This window comes from Pinus tabuliformis, chromosome 6 (assembly GCF_031772625.1).
Source record: "Pinus tabuliformis cultivar Carrire ecotype Pingquan chromosome 6, CPIR1, whole genome shotgun sequence".
Taxonomy (NCBI): Eukaryota; Viridiplantae; Streptophyta; class Pinopsida; order Pinales; family Pinaceae; genus Pinus; species Pinus tabuliformis.
Window position 1 is genome coordinate 975232544 of NC_142292.1, and position 16912 is coordinate 975249455.

Genomic DNA, 16912 nt, shown 5'->3' on the forward strand with positions numbered 1-16912 from the left:
ACCTCTTTGTCATTATTTGTACTCTCTAGTTCCCATGGTGAATGGTGACTCCCTAGCAACGACATTGTTGACCTTTCACTATCTATTGCACTAACAGATCTGGCAACCAACTCCTGCACTCCATTGTCCAATGGCGCTGCCTCTCCTCGACTTTGTGGTTTTCACCACTAGCACGATTGTTGGTGGTAGAGTAGTCTCCTACGCGATGGCTCCTTCCTCAATACCTCCCATTGTGCAGGCTACCTCCTCCACCTCGTCCCAACAACTGTTTCACACGACTATTGGTTATGGTTGGGGCCAAACCCTGCCCCAATTGTTGTTACACACCGCTATCTCTACTGGCAGCTCGTTTCATTCACTACTAATTCATCACACTTGAGCTTAGCATTGCTCCAAGCCTTGCACCTAGTTTAGGCCCCCACGACCTACCGCTACACCAACCTTGTCTGTTGGGTCTAACAAATCTATCGCAGGCCCTCGACATCAGCGGCGACTACTGCCCTCAACAATTCCATTGGCTCCTTGCTCTGCACCTCCCACTACAGTTTGCCCACAGCCCTCACTAACAAAGATTTCATCCATGCGACTGGCCCAGCTGACACTCTTGTGAGCCCTAGCAGCTTATGGGCTATCAACCACCTTCACTCGTCAACTCTTCTTCTTCATCATCTTTTAATTTAACATCAAACTCAGCCACAAAGAAGTTTTTTTATTTAGATTTTTTCTTGCCCCTTGTGCAGTCTACAGACTTGATTCATACATCCTTGCGCTTGCAAAACCTAGCTTCTTCTCATATGGTCGCCACCAAACCTAGCCTCAGTGATCCCTGTACGAACCTACCACCTTGAGATCGGCTTCTCAAAGCTCACGCTCTGATACCATGTTAATTTCCTAAACTTAGCACCCGACAATTAGTTCATAGAAAATTTATAAAAGTGTATTAAATAAATGCACAACTAGGTTCTTAACACAATTATTCAACGAAAACAAAATTACTCAGCCAATCTCAATCACATGTGACATAGAAATTTTTCCCAATCAAATCAACTCTTCATTAAATCTTAATCCTAACCTACTTCGGCTCCCATCCTCAAATAGTGGCCCAACTAAGAAATGTACAATTACAACATACCCTGGATTTGATCCAGTTGATCAGGCCCTAGATCTATCCTTCATCTACTTTGGTTGATTTAGATCTCCTACGTTGCACCCTTGCACCTTCCTACGACCTGACACAGTTGTGTATCACACTCCTCACTTAAGAAAATCCCTCTCTCAATGGCGTGTGCCGCTATATGGTGTGTCTTTCACCTCTCCTTAGACTTGATTTTATATTCTACATTGAGTTAAATCCCTAACCCTAATCTCCAATGTGATTAACGACCGATATTAGATCTCACCTCACTTGAGACCAATTATTGATATTAAAACATAATCACTGACATAAATGCTTTACTTTTCCTGAGTTTCCTTAGCTCAATAGCCAACATAACTAATTATGTGTTTTTCCTAAGTTACAATAGCAACTTAGTCAATACATCCTACCCGAGCTACAAATATCAACAATTTTCTCATTTTTTTCATGGCAGTCTCACAATTAACAATTCACTTTACACTCCCTGATGCAACATTTCACGCTCTCCAATGAAAGAAAGAGATCCACTGCACTCTCAATGGCAAGCCAAGCCATCTCCAAGTCAAAGCATCCAAAACACCTTCCTCAAAGTGCCATCTGAAGCCATTTTTCTTCTCTAAAACAGAATCGACTTCACTTATGATAGTCGTAGGAGTGATTTTGTAATGTGGCAACCACTTAAGTAATGTGGAAGTACAAAAGCAAAAGTAATTACTGTGTCAAAGCCTTATGGACCAAGATTAAGTGTATAAGTAAGTAATTCAAACCTTAAATCATGAAAGCAAGCAAATAATGGACCAAGGCAAGGAGCCTTCCACCTTCTATGCAGCCATTGAGGGTCAAGAAGGGTATCCAAGTGAACGTTGAGCTACTTGAGGGAGACATTGGACCTCCTTTATTTCTTCCAAGCCAATTCAAGCCTTCAAAAGGGAAAACATTGCACTTCTAAAGCAAATCATCCTCTTCTAAGGTGGACATCAACCTCTTTTAGAGGGTTTTCAAGAAATGCAAACATAATTTTATGTAATGAAAAGTCAATCTTTGATGAAGTTCCTTTGCATTTTCTAAGGAGCAAAAGAGCAAGAGATGTTGAAATTCTCTTCTATAAATTCAAAGCTCACTATCCTCTCATCTTCTTGTGAATTTTGTGATCATTATCCCATAACGCAATATTCTAAAGACAATATTGTGGTAATTCAAGACAACTACAAGGCTATCAAGATCAATCCATTGAGGGGCAACTTTATCACTTAGAGGGAGACAACTAGGGTAAATCCTCTCACGTACCTCTTGTTGGTGTGAGGCAAGCATTAAATCTCCTTGTTGGAACATACCTTAGTTTCCTCAACAAGGACTTTGATTTTATTTCATTCCATAATTAATCTTATGGTTGAAGGCCTTCCCCTTGGAGGGATCCCTTCTAGTAAGGCTTGGTCTCATAACTTGCCTTGATTAGACAAGAAGGCAATTTAATTTCTAGGGTTTTACCTTCTTGTCCTCATACACAAGCATTGAATAAACAGCTTAACAGGGCATTCATCTTGACCCCATTAAGCCCTAGTGGAGATAAGGCATTAGCCCTAAATCCAACAATTAACCATAATTTTTTTCAATTTTCAAGTTCTTGTCATTCTATTTCTTTATATTATTGTAAAATCCATAAAAATAGGAAAATATAAAATGCAAAAAAAAACCTAAAAGATTAAATACCAAAAATAGTCTCATTTCAAGTTGTCTAGGGTTTTGTGCCTCTCTAGCAACATCTAATGGCCCAATATAAAATTGGCCCTCTTATTTGTGGATTATTTTGCTCTAACATCAAATTTTGAGGGCTTTTCAAAGTCTTTTCAAATCGGAAATAAAATTACAACCATCTACAAGGATTTGTGAAGCCCTAGTCCAGGGTTTAAAGGAAATAAGGTGAGATCCAACCATATAAACCCTGGGTTTACTTATGATTGGTTTTAACTGCATATTCATATCATTTGGAAGTTTTTCCAGTGTCCCAAAGTGTTGGAAAGTGTTATATTTTGATTGGGAGGAAATCCGAGCTTAACCTTAGGGTATTTAGCCCTCCAATTTATGCAATTGTTATTTCAGATTGTTGTACCTTTACATTTTATTGCATAAATCTGTTGTTATTTTATGCTCCTAGTGTGTTTCCACACTACCAATGTAGAGCCCTAAATTACATAAAATATACCCAAACTCTGTAATTTACTCAGACGTTTACTTTAACTAGAATATGAAACTTGCTTTAACAATTTAACTAGAATTCATAATTTTTGCCCTAAATTTATCATTAACCAAACAGTGAATTTGAAAATAAAATGCAGAAGAATACCTAGAAGTTAATTTGAAGAAGTTTCTTGTTTGATGTTTCCGAATTTGCTCCTGTTACCAAAAGCAATGTTGCGAAAATCACGATTTTTTCGGCATGGCGATTTAACTATCCGATTTAATCAACAAATTTTTCATTTTGAAAAAATCGCCAAAAAATCGCCAAGCTTTTTTTCCAAAATGAAAAAATCGCGATAAAATCCTAAAAATCACCAAAAAATCATAAAAATTGTCAAAAAATCGTGGATGCTTTAGATACTTAAAAAATTCAAAAAAAAATGATATTTTTATATTTTTTTAATGTTGCCGATGTTTTCCCAATTTTTACCGATTTTTTCCCGATTTTTCAAAATTTTTACGATTTTTTCCCCTCGCCGATTTAATCCCGATCACGATGTTTGCAACACTGACCAAAAGACCAAAGCCTCCCAGCCAAACTGGGCAAAACCTCGGTACCCAGCGCCAGAGTACTTCAAATTTGAAGCACTCTAACCCTCGTGCCCAAAAACTCCAAGAACAATCAAGGCTTCACTCTCTTTCTCTGTCTGTGGCTCTCTGTTGTAGATTCGTCCTCTATTTCTCCGAAAACAAACTCCCGGAAAAGACCCCCCTCTCTGTGTGTTCCGCCTTCTCCTTATACCTTCCCACACCACTGTCTCAACCTCTCGCCAGGTCTTCTGTCTCCTTTGCCTTTCAGCATGTGGAGGTCCAACTTACTCATCTGCCTTCTCCACGGTTCTGAAGAGGCGGTTTGAGTATAAAAGAACTTTTATAAAGTTACGTATCCTTTTATTGAGAATTAATCAAATCTTTTATTGGTTTAATTTATACTTTATAATGTTTCTTTTTTTATTTAAATTTTATTTCATAGTTTAATTCTTATCTATTTATTTATCTATTTTTTGAATAAATTTAATTAATTTTATAAATTTAATTCATTTAATTTAGTTCACAATCTTGTATATCTACTTTATTATTAAATAATGTATTAATTATGCATTATAACGGTGGTATACATATTAAGTATCATGCTCAACATTTTCATTAGCGTTAGATATTTACTTCACAAATCAATTCATTACCCTATATATAGACATGTTCAATATTAACTAGTAGGTATACTAGTGCAGTACATGTGTTGCATGCATATGTAGCTATCATGTGCATGCCTCGTATGCACGCTAATATTCACATTCTGTTGGTAATTGTAGGTGGGTCATTACAACCAAAGTCCCAAATAGCTTGAAGAGCACTCCAAACTTGTGTCTTTTGCGAATTTTATCATTTACAGGTGCTAGAAGCACAGGAAAACAACAAGTTTATCCTCTTTCAAGTCATATAAATAAGAAGAATTCAAAAAAAGATCATCCCACTTGGTATATTCACCCTTACCTCAGCTCATGACATCAAAGGTAGTATTTGTTTAAGGTATTACACTCTTTCTCAAATATTGGTTTGTATTTTCTACGTTATTTATTCACATTCAGATTTAGCATGTGTTTAATCAACCCCTAAACTTCATCTAACATGAGGTTCCTAGGCACTGGTCTACTAACTTTTTGGTGAAGCAATCAAGGTATTGGGATACACCTTGTGGCATTGTTGGAGTTGGCTAAAGTGGGAGGAGATTGTGCTAAGATGGCGGAGGCGGTGACGGTGGGTACATCTGCTCTGTGTTTATTTCTTAGCACCTTGACCAAACCTTGCCAAGGCTGCTAATCCGGGTAGTAACACACTCCAAGCAATATTTGAAACTAGCAAAGTCAATCCACCAAAAGGTGCCCAACATCACCAACAAAAGGTATTTGTCAGCGACAAAAACAGCAAGAAAGTGCTGCAAAAATCCCTTAAAGATAGCACTAGCACAACTAAAATCTTTCGTGCTGATTGGATTAGATAATTTTATTCTCAAAGCCAAATCTTGCACTTTCTTCAATCTTTGGTAGTATGACGGAAGAGGGGGGCGAACTAGGAGTAGCAGAGAGAGGGAGAAGTATGCAAGAGTTGGAAATCTCCCCTGCAAAACGCAGTAAGGAGGTGGAGGGTGGCAAGATGAGAAATGCAGAGGATGGGTCTAGCATGGTAAGGAACCGCGAAGACCAAGGTAAAGTCCTGTTGGGATTCTGCAAGTGCTGGGCACAGGGCAGCCTGAGGAGGTCAAACAAGCAGTCTGGGAGGCAGATAAGACTACAGAGAGCACTCACTTGCCATGCCCAAGGGGAGGGAACCCTGGGAGTAGCCAGACCATCGGGAGAACTTGGAGTGGGGAGGGCAAAATTAGGAAGGGGAAAACTCAAGAGACGGGAACAAAAGTAATTGCGAAGAATCTAACCTTTGTTGTTGGCCATGGTAAACAGGCGGCTATAAAGAGCAAAATGGCGCACCCAGGTCGAGGAAGGGGGCGTGGTGGAAGAGGCCGGCATAACCAGCCAGGTCGTAATGACCCAGCGACCTCTACGCCTGCTCCTCAAAGACGCAGTCGGAAAACCATGAGGAAAACAGTGCAAGAGGCTGAAAGGGCATATAGAGAAGGAACTGATGAGGATATTCGCAAGCTCATTCAGGAACTGGAAGAAAATGTAATGGAAGGAGACTCGGAGCCTGAAATGGAGGAATGGGGGGACCTCATTCCTGACCCGGGAAACACCAGGGGACGAATGACTTTATACAAACAAGCCTTGCACGTTTACTGGGTGCTGAAGCGTTTACTCGCCAAGGCGCTGGAGCAAGTAGCAGGTGAAATGGCTGAGCTGGCCCAGGGTATGCCTAATATGAAGAAAGAAATGAAGAACCTTCAAATCATAATGATTATGCAGGACAGTAAGCTGGACGAAATCCAGCAACAGCTGAAGAAGCTTACTCCAGCAACGAGGGACGTGGCAGCAGCACCTGAGATCGTGGAAGATTGAAAATTTAGTTCTTGCAGTTGTTTATCATGTTTGTTTTCTGAGGATAGTATTCCATTTTCTTGTTAGTAGTTTCATGACTGTCTGGAACACGCTTAGCATTTGTTGTTGCGAAGTTTATTTAGCATGGATTGATAGACTTATTCATTTTTGCTACTGGATGGCGTATAATAATTTGAGGTGACCAACAGATCCGGTTTCCCATCTGGGCGGGTTGAGGTCACCAAAACGATGTATATGGATCAACCTGTTTTTATATGAATAGAAAAAGAAAGGCACTACCGTAACTTACAAAAAAAAAAGATTAGATAACTTTATTAATGTCCACAAATGACCAAATAATAGGTCAAAGAAACTAGAGAGTACAATCAGTGGCTACTCAACAGGGGAGTGTCTAGAACACTACAAGAGCCAAAATGTTATAATCTGCCAATAAGGCACTGACTTCCTGTCCATTTAAGCATCAAATATGGATGAAGAAACCTCTGAAAACTTCGAAGTCAAAACCACACCTGAAGTACTCATCCTCAACTGAGGTTAACACACCAGCAAGCGAGAATAGCTAGGGCATCATTATAGTAATGAGATCCTTCCAACCATGCTCAAGCAACATCTATCCATCAAGAAATTTTGAAATAAAATGTTCCATCTCTGGTATGGATGAATTATGCGAATAGCAGTCCTAAACCATCACCCTTCTAAGGCTGATATGAAAGGATGAAACTGGCACAATGACAACCTTTGAATACACATCAAAATCAGCATGCTAACTGACTCGATTGAGAGGCAAAGGAACCTCCCTCATATGCCATAAACATCAACTGCCTTCAATCTGAACAATACCATAACCAGAATGTGAAGATGCTAAAATTCGGAAATCAATAAATCTTGCAAATTTATCTTCTGCCCCACTAATTAGGTCATCCTGATAAGTCCAGCAAAATCACTTGAACCTTGTTACAAAGTTTGAACCTGTAAAACTCCCACTTTTCTACATGATTGGTTGTAAGATTTCAGGAAACTGAAAGCTTGATTCCACAGGAATAAAAATTTGCAAAGCTGCAAATTTCAGTGTTAACAGGCCCCAAATCGTCCAAGTTGTCAAATTTGGCAAAGAGGTTTCCACTCTATCACTAAATGAATTTTTTGGTCAACCAACTATATTTGAAACAATTACACATGCCCATATCTCACAAAGTGACTCATTCTTGCAAGATAAGTGCTTGATTGTAAATTGAATTTTCTGTGAAAAATTAGTGCATAAAAAATAAATAAACAAGTACAATAGGAAAAGTTTTTTTTAACTGAGGAGTTGTATAGCTTCTTAAGTAGCAGTAACCATAAATAAAAACAACATCACAGGAAAAGAAAAAAAACTGCCCAGGAAAATTGTAACATACCAACAAGGTCTCGACATAAATTTCTATCTTGAAAATTATCGAATTCAAAGATAAAGCCTCCACCCTAGGAAATATTAGAAATAAGTAAAGTCAGAAATCTGCCAAATAGATAACCAACTGCAACTGTTTGAAGAGAACACTCCATGTGCTATGAAAATTTTCTATGCCCAGTTCGCCATCTAGTACCTACATATGGTAAGGACATTTGGAAAAAAAATCAACCTTTATTGCTGCATCCTGGGTAAGGTTCAAAAGTGCTTGCTTGGAACCTTCTTTACTGAACTTATAACCTGAGAAAATTGCAATTAAACACAGGAGTATCAGGCATAACCATTGCAATTTCCTATTCTACAAGTGAAATAAGATAAACTCTGTTAATATCCAAATCAACTCTAGATGTGTACATAAACAACCAACCACATCAGTTGACAGAATTGAACACTTAATTAGGCATGGGTATATTTATCTGCATACAAACCAGATCTCTTATTCCAATTTTATAGCTGTTTTGGTTGCTTTAAGAGGATATCAATTCCATTGTATATACCCTTCCATAATTTCACTTTTATTTTTTCAGCGGATATAAGTATATTTGTGTATATTAGAATTATTTCAAAAAAATAATAATAATAATTCCTCCTGGAAGACAGAAAAAGAAAAATAAGGGGCACTAAACATAAATTCGAAGAGATATGGCAGAATGGTAAATTAAAGCAATTTTAGGAGCACAGGCCAATATAAGCTCAATAAAAGAATTAAGAAGCCTATATAACATGCCACAAGTATTTCAAAGAAGCAGAAAATGGAAAAAAAAAGGAATTAATTCATGAATAAATTAGTTTTTAACAAATACACTATTATAGGGAAAAGTGCATAGAACTCATCTCAAATTAGATATCCAACAAATTCAAATCCACAAGAATTTACACCATAAGTGACAGGCTTGTGTTCAAGGTGGGCTTGAGAAGCAAAATACTCACAAAAATTTGTGAATGCCAATAGTTTTGGGGAAAATGCTTCATAATATTCAGCAAACAGTAATACAAATTGGTGAAGAACTTTGTAAAATTCCATATTTTCAAACAAGAAAATAGATATTGAATGTCAAAATTATTATCAGGTTTTGTCTTGTTCGGTGCCTTCTGCCAGTACTTACCAGAGACTTGAAAAAGCCTTAAGTGGCATTCTTTGGGCCAACATTCATCAAGGGAAACACTTTCATCAGGTTAGCAGGAACTTGTGTTGTAACCCCATAAATTGGGGTAGTATGCGAATAATTAGGGCACTTTGTGCAAACTATGTTATTCAAAGGGAATGAAACCTGGAAGGTTCTTTTCAGAAACTATATGAAGACTACATCTCCCCTCAACAAGAAGCCTTGGACAGGGCTCTATCTAAAAGCTCTTTTTGTCACGCTCATCCATGTTAAGGTGAAAGGGACGTTACAGTAAAATATAGCAACCTAGTGCAAGCCTCACTAGGCACTTTACGTCTAGGGTAACAATGAGATTAGCCACCACTGTCACCTCAGTTGCCTCCCCCTTACTGTTTTGTTGTTGGATATTATCCCCACAAGGGAGGCTTCTGCAACGACTTGGAGGTTAGATGTCTAACGAATCTTAAACCAAATGGCTCTCTAAGGAGCTTGTTAATTTATATACCCTAGAAAGGTCTTCAATAAAGAAAGGCTCGGGGTGACAGAGAGATGATGGGTTGAAGGAAACTACTGGATATGCCTAAAAGGCCAAGATAAGTTCTATAGATTTTCAAGTTAGCTATCCCACTAGCTACTGTCAATTTATGGATTGTCGTTATAAATTAGGGTTTTAAATGACTGCACTTTCTACAGCATGTAGAATTTACAACAGCAATTTGAAATAGCCTATTAAAAGTATTATCAACAGTATGTCGAAGGCAATTGATAAATTGGCTCTACAAACTAGGGTTTTGACTATCTGTGGTATCTCTCGCACATTTTTCCGCCCAACCATCTCCTTTGGCTCTCTTCCTTTTCTCTATGGCAATCTAGTAAGACATGCTCTGAAAGATCATGGTTGCAACCACATAGGAGTTTGAACGCCTCCCACCGCACTGTAGTGTCAAGTGATGTGAATGCAACTCCCAGGCATAATCAGTCCATAGCACCTTATCAATCAATTCCCAACCAACCAATCTTCGTCACATCCAACAGACAGACTGCCATTGAGAGTAGCATGGCAGAATTACAGCGAAAACCGCTATCTTCCAAAAGCAGTCCAAAACCCTAGGTATAAAGTCAGATTTTGTAATATTCCTAACCCAGAATATTCCTCAAACCCCAACGAAAACTCCAACCAAATATGTGCAAATGATATAATAACCCAGAAGTGATAAAATAACAGTGGAACAGCATACAATAATGTAAACCGGAAATATAAGCAGATACACAAGAAATGCAACGAGAAATGCTGAGCCATTTTATTATACTGAGCAATAAAATGAGTACAAGAGGTGATTAGACAGATGGCACCTCGACTTGCACAAGGCAAGTGAAGAAATACTCTCAGAATGACAAGAATGGCCTCTCTGTGTGGATGTTGTTGCTGCTAGAAAACAAATGATGATTTGGGGCTACTCCCCTCGGAAAAAGCTGAAACTCTGGATTTGAGCTCTACTCAAGAAACCCAGGAAAACCCGGAAAGCTTTCCTAGAATGGTCGACCCCCGAAAAACACCCTCTTGGGGTTCTGCGTAGTTCCTCAATGCCCTGTGCTGCCACTAAAGAAAACCCCTCTAAACTCTGTCTGAAACACTGCCTGAAACCCTGCCAAAAATCCTCCAATGAGACAAGAGCCGGACCCCTGCTCAATCTCCCAGCCTAACTCCACTTGCAAAACCCCAATCCAGCACTACAACCAAAAAGAACTACGTCCCTCCCCAAGTGCTGCGCAGTGCTCCAAAATGCTGATGAAACTGCTGCCGAAATGCTGATAAAACTACTGCTGAAATACCGATGGAAATACCTTGCCCGAGCAGGCACTCTAAGTCCCCAAGGGCTAAGGGTGAGATCTCCAAACGGAGACACTCAATGCACTAAACAATGCTGGAGACCAGCTAAACAGCCAGTGAGCTCAGAAGTCGAAACGACTAGCTCAAAATGCACATAACTGAATGATCCAAAATGAGGGGGCTCTTCTCTATTTTATAGCCTCTACCTCTCACAATCCCTAGGCTCACCTCCTCCTGCGTGATTCCCCTCTTGCCATGTGTTCTTCCCTCCTACACAATCCCTCCATGTGTCTGTGTGGGCCCCATTTCTGCGTCCCCCTTTGGCCCCCTTGGCTCCTCCTTAAGTCACAACATTGTGCTACTAGGAAGTGACTTTTTATTCTTAAAGTGAGTTATGTCCCCCGTCCTCACTTTTTTATTTATAAATAACTATAGAAGGCAAAAATTGGGCAAAATCGAATATTCCAATTAGCCATGGCTAATTAGGAATATTACAGTCTCCCCCGGCAAAATGTTGCTTGTCCTCAAGCAACTGAAGTGATGGATGTTGCAAGATCTTCTCACTCTCCCAAGTGGCATCCTCATCCGGCAAATTCTTCCACCTCACCAAGAATTCCCGGATTGTCCTGCTCCGCAGCTGCCTCTCCCTGGTATCAATGATAGCCTCCGGCTGCAATACCAAATGCCCCTCGTCATCCATGGGTGGTAGCTCATCTGTCACTGTCACCTGCTGCCCCAATGCCTTTTTCAGGCATGATACATGGAAAACGTTATGAATCTTGCTGCCTTAGGGCTGCTCCAACTCATATGCAACCTGTCCAACCCTATGTATCACGTTGTACAGCCCATAAAAGAAGGGCTTAAGCTTCTCAGCCCCCTTCTGTTTTAGTGACGATTGTCGGTATGGCTGTAACCGTAGGTAGACCATGTCCCCTACCTCGAACTGTCTCTCCACCCGACCCCTGTCGGCATACAGCTTCTGTTGGTTCTGTGTTGTAGCCATGTTATCCTTGAGAGCTCGGAGAATATCCTGACTCTCTTGGATCCATATCTTGGCTCTGGGAGCCTTGCTATCACCAAACATCACGTCAGCAAAAGATAAAGGATGATACCCATATAAAGCATAGAATGGTGACATACCAATGGACATGTGATGTGAAGTATTGTAGCAGTACTCCCCTAGATGCAGCCACCTCAACCATGCTCGCTGCTGCCCACTGACATAGTTACGCAAGTAGCCCTCTAGCCACTTGTTAACTATCTCTGTCTGCCCATCCGTCTGTGGGTGATAACTGGTACTCGGTGTCAACTCCATCCCAACCAATTGGAAAAGCTCCTGCCAAAACCCGCCCATAAAACGGCTGTCCCTATCACTGACGATGGTCTTAGGAAGACCATGTAGCCTGAAGATCTCCCTGAAGAACAGCTCGGCCACCTATGCTGCTATGTAGTGTGCAGACATGGCAAAGAAATGCGCATACTTTGTCAGTCGGTCAACGACGACAAAAATACAATCCTTGCCCTGTACCGTGGACAATCCTGTGATGAAGTCCATCGAAATGCTCTCCCATTTCCCCTCCGGAATGGGTAGAGGCTGCAATAAACCCGCGGGATGGCTCATCTCTCTCTTGTTCCGCTGGCAAACATCGCACTCCCTGATATGCCGGAGTATGTCCTCCTTGAGGCCCTTCCAGAAGAACCTCTCTCTAATGGCCCTCTAGGTTTTAGTAAACCCCTGATGGCCTGCCAATGGTGAATCATGTGATGCCTGGAGTATCTTCTTCTTGAGCTGAGACCCCTCAGTCAAGAAAATCCAATCCCTGCAATAGATGATCTCATCAATCACCCTAAACCTGTCATCTGCCACCTGTCCGTCCAGAATCTCACATGCAAACCTGTCTTTGGAGTACTCTACTAAGAGTCAAGCCCTCCAGTCTGTATCCAAGCTCATAAGAGACAATGTGGCTAGTCTACGTGAAAGGGCATCTACTACCACGTTGTTCTTACCCTTGACATACTCAATGTCAAAGTCATATGCTTGGATCTTTCTGATCCACTTCTGCTGCCTCTCCTGCAACTGCTTCTGCTCCAAAAAGAACTTGACGCTGTTGTGATCAGTCCTCACCCTGAACCTGTTCCCCACCAAACACTACCGGTACTTCGCCAATGCATGCATGATGGCCAGCATCTCCTTGTCGTATATAGAATACAACCTCTCGTGCGGAAGGAGCTTCCGGCTCTCAAAGGCTATAGGGTGACCTCCCTGCATCAATATTGCATTGATCCCCTCTCTCGACACATCACACTCCAAAACAAACGGCTGCGTAAAATCTGGCAATGCAAGCACTGGGCAGCTGCTCATAACCTCCTTGAGCCTGTCAAAGGCTCGCTGCGCTGTATCCGACCAACTGAATGCCCCCTTCCTTGTCAAATCTATCAGGGGTGCAGCAAGCTGTGAGAAACCTTTGACGAACTTCCGGTAGTAAGTACAAATGCCAATGAATCCTCGAAGTTCCGTCACGTTTCTCGGCTCCGGCCAATCTCTGATGGTCCTAATCTTCTCCTCGTGGACCCTCACTCCATCCACTCCAATGATGTGTCCCAAGTATAATATCTCCATCAACCCGAACTCACATTTGGAGAGCTTGGCATAGAACTGCTACTCCTCCAAGATGCGTAATACTGTCTCAATATGCTGGAGATGCTCCTCCCACATCCTGCTGCAAATGAGTATATCATCAAAGAACACCAACACAAACTTCCTCAGGTGACTACAGAAGATGTGATTCATGCAAGACTGGAATGTAGCTGGGGCGTTGGTTAGCCCGAAGGGCATCACCAAAAACTCAAAGTGCCCATAATGACATCTGAAGGCGGTCTTGGGAATGTCCTGCTCCCTCACGCGAATTTGATGGTACCCTAATCTCAAATCAATCTTTGAGAAGAACCGTGCTCCTCTCAACTCATCCATCAACTCATCGATCCTACATATGGGGTCCCTGTTCTTCAGTGTCCTCTTGTTCAAGGCCCTGTAGTCAATGCACATCCTCAATGTACCGTCCTTCTTTTTCACCAACACCACAGAAGAAGCAAAAGGACTCGTGCTCGATCAGATGTGCCCAAGAGCCAGCAACTCCTAAATGGCCTGCTCTATCTCGTCCCGATAGGCCTTGGGATGCCTATAGGGGGTGGTGATCACCACATGGATGCCCTGCTCAAGCTCGATAGTGTGCTCAAACCCCTGATCCGGTGGCTGTCCTAGTGGAATCTCTCCAAACACTATGGCATACCGATCAAGGATGAATTGGATCTCTAGATGTATCGTCTGCCCTGTAGTCCCCGCCTCTAATGCACGCAGCTCCACTGCCCACTCTGTGTCTCCCTTCCGGAAGACTGCCTCCATCCGATGAGCCGACACAGTCTGAGGCGGATATGTGTGTTGTCCCCGTATCTTCTCATGCCTCCCTGTCTTCTCATCATCCCACTCCATCTCTAAGGTCTTCCAATCCGTCGTGACCTTCCCTAGAGTAATAAGCCACTGAACACCCAATATCATGTTAGTGTCCGAAATATCGACCACGAAAAAGTGGTCAGTCAATGTGTAGGTGCCCATCGTCACTAAAAGCTTTGGGACATAACGAGCACACATCATGGTCTAATCTCCTGGGACCAATACTGAAAACCCATCAAAGCTCTCTGTCTGAATACCTCTCCGCTCAACCATCTGTGCATCGATGAAGTTGTGGGTTGCCCCACTGTCAACCAAAACTGATACGCGCTGGCCACGTACTGTCCCTCATACGCGTAGCGTCAGATACTTGGGAACTCCTCGCAACGCTGCAAGGGCCCCTCCGGTGGGTGCAAAAGATGCACCACCTGCTGCTGGTGGTGGAGGTGGCAAAGGTCCCTGTATGGCATGGCTATCTCCTGCCTCCACATCCTCCTCGTCATCCTCTTCTCCACTGCTCTCAGAGAAGACCTCAATGAAATGTGCCTTGCCAGCAACACATCTATGCCCTGGTGCCCATGGCTCCTGACATGTGAAGCACAACCGCTTCTTCTTCAGCTTCCTCTTGACATCATTGTCAATATGCACTTGTCCTGGATTCCCCTTTAGAGGTGGAATCCTCACATCCTTCCCCCTAGACTGGAAAGTCTGTCTCTGGGGGTAAGGTGTCTGGGTCCTGGGTAAGACATCCTGTAGGTCCCGGGTCCTGCTGATAGCATCCTGAAGGGTGGTCGGTCTAGCAGATCTGACTAGACCCCGAAGTGGCTCTGCTAACCCCTCAACATACATATATATCCTCTGTGTCGTGGATAGGTTTGGCACCATCATGGAGACCCTCAAGAAATCTGCAATGTAGGTCTCTGGGCTCCCTGTCTGTTTGAGCCTCGTCAGCTCAACGAAATGCTGCTCTGGATCCCTTCGATCAAATCGCTCCATCAGTCTCCTGGTAAACTCGGCATACGTCGTCACTGTGGAGTGCCCCAGTGTAACCATCCCATGAAACCACCAATCCTGGGCCTCGCCATCCAAATGCAATGTTGCCACCTTGATGGCCTCTGCCTCCGACATCTGGTTAAGCTGGAAATAAATGTCCAGCTTCTCCACCCAAGACTTTGCCGAACTGTTTGACGAGCCATCAAACGTAGGCAAGTGGAATCTACTCGCGTGGGTGTCGCCATCATGGTAATGCCGGTACCCTCTGTGATGGTCACGGGGTCTGCTATCCCGCTGGAGCTGAACAAAATCTTTGAATGAGAGGGCTTCCCTGAACTCCTGCCCATAGGCCTGGTACTTTGCAAAATAATCGCCCATATGTCCGGGCTCTGCCTCCTGCTGGGCTACGGCCCCCGTGTCTGCTCCTAAGAAAGTGGGCATCGTAGAGCATGTAGGGGCATGTGAGGCCACCTGCTGCGCAGTATCACGCTGCTCTGGCAAGTGATGGGATGCACCTGATCCCTCACCAATCTGAAAAACTCGTGGGCTCTCACGCTGTCTGGCCTCTACTGCCATGAATCTCTGCCCCATCACCTCAATTTGCCTCGACCAATGTTACTTGGGAGTGGGAGCGGGAGCGGAGAGCGGGAGCGAAAACGGGAGCGGGAGCGACCATTTTCAGAAGCTCCCGGTTTGGGAGCGAATCCGGGAGCGATTTTTTAAAAATATATATATTTTTTATATTTTTTAATTTTTGATACATATATGTCAACAAAAACATGTAGAATGATGAATTAGATATAAAAAACATAAAAAAAAACATAGATTGAACCATACAACAACAATCATCTAGAAGTTATAATCTTCATCAGCCACGTCCACAAGTTAGTAACATAGTAACATACAACATATTGAGTCTCATGATTCATCAATCTTAAAGTTTCAAGCTTTCAAAATTCAATATATAGCATTTATCATCATTGATCACCAAAGTTGTACTTGTAAGCTAAGTGTAATCATTACAACAAATAATATCTAACATGAAATGAAATGTTATAAAATGAAATGAAATGAAACAACTTTCATGAAGCATCATATTCATAATTCATTACTAGTGAGTTATAATTATTAATTGCCAACTTCAAACTTAAATTGTCATATATTGTTTAAAAAAATATCATAATAAATATGAAAGAGTCAATAGTTATAAAAGCTACTAGAAACTAGAAAAGAGAAGTAAATCTATTATCTATTTCTTATGCTTGGGCCTCTTGCCACCACGAGAAATGTCTAATTTTTTCATCTTGTTGGAAAATCAGGATCTTTGTCATTAATATCAGCCTCTAAGCATTAATATCCAGAGGTATCTTTGTCATTACCTCTGTATCTGTAGGGATCTTTGTCATTAATATCACCCTCTAAGCATTAACATAAGATAGAACAAGCATAGCATGTCAAGTCAAGATTTTGTTTGAGTGATGCGTACATTTTTAGGAGGGTCATGATAGAGGAGTTCGACAAACAATGTCACTAACATCAAGGTACATAGAGGGATTGGTGTTCTTGATTAAATACGAGTTCCATACCCTAATACATGACAAAAGTCAATGGAAACATTGCAATCCCCCAATCCTGAAATCCTGAAAAACTGATAAGTCTGCTGGATTTTGAATGAAATCTAAAATTCTACTTTCTCCATATGA

At 41.7% G+C, this 16912-nt stretch overlaps 1 protein-coding gene across 1 annotated transcript in view; it reads right to left on the reverse strand.

Moving 5' to 3' along the window:
- Positions 1-16912, reverse strand: part of LOC149262253 (BSD domain (BTF2-like transcription factors, Synapse-associated proteins and DOS2-like proteins)) — a 408058-nt gene that overhangs the window by 295354 nt on the left and 95792 nt on the right. Inside the window, exons 4-5 of the mRNA XM_089423765.1 lie at positions 8004-8071; positions 7782-7845 (exon numbers count right to left, since the gene is read on the reverse strand). Of these exons, the coding sequence (XP_089279891.1) occupies positions 7782-7845; positions 8004-8071 (132 nt within the window). The remainder of the gene's footprint in view (positions 1-7781; positions 7846-8003; positions 8072-16912) is intronic.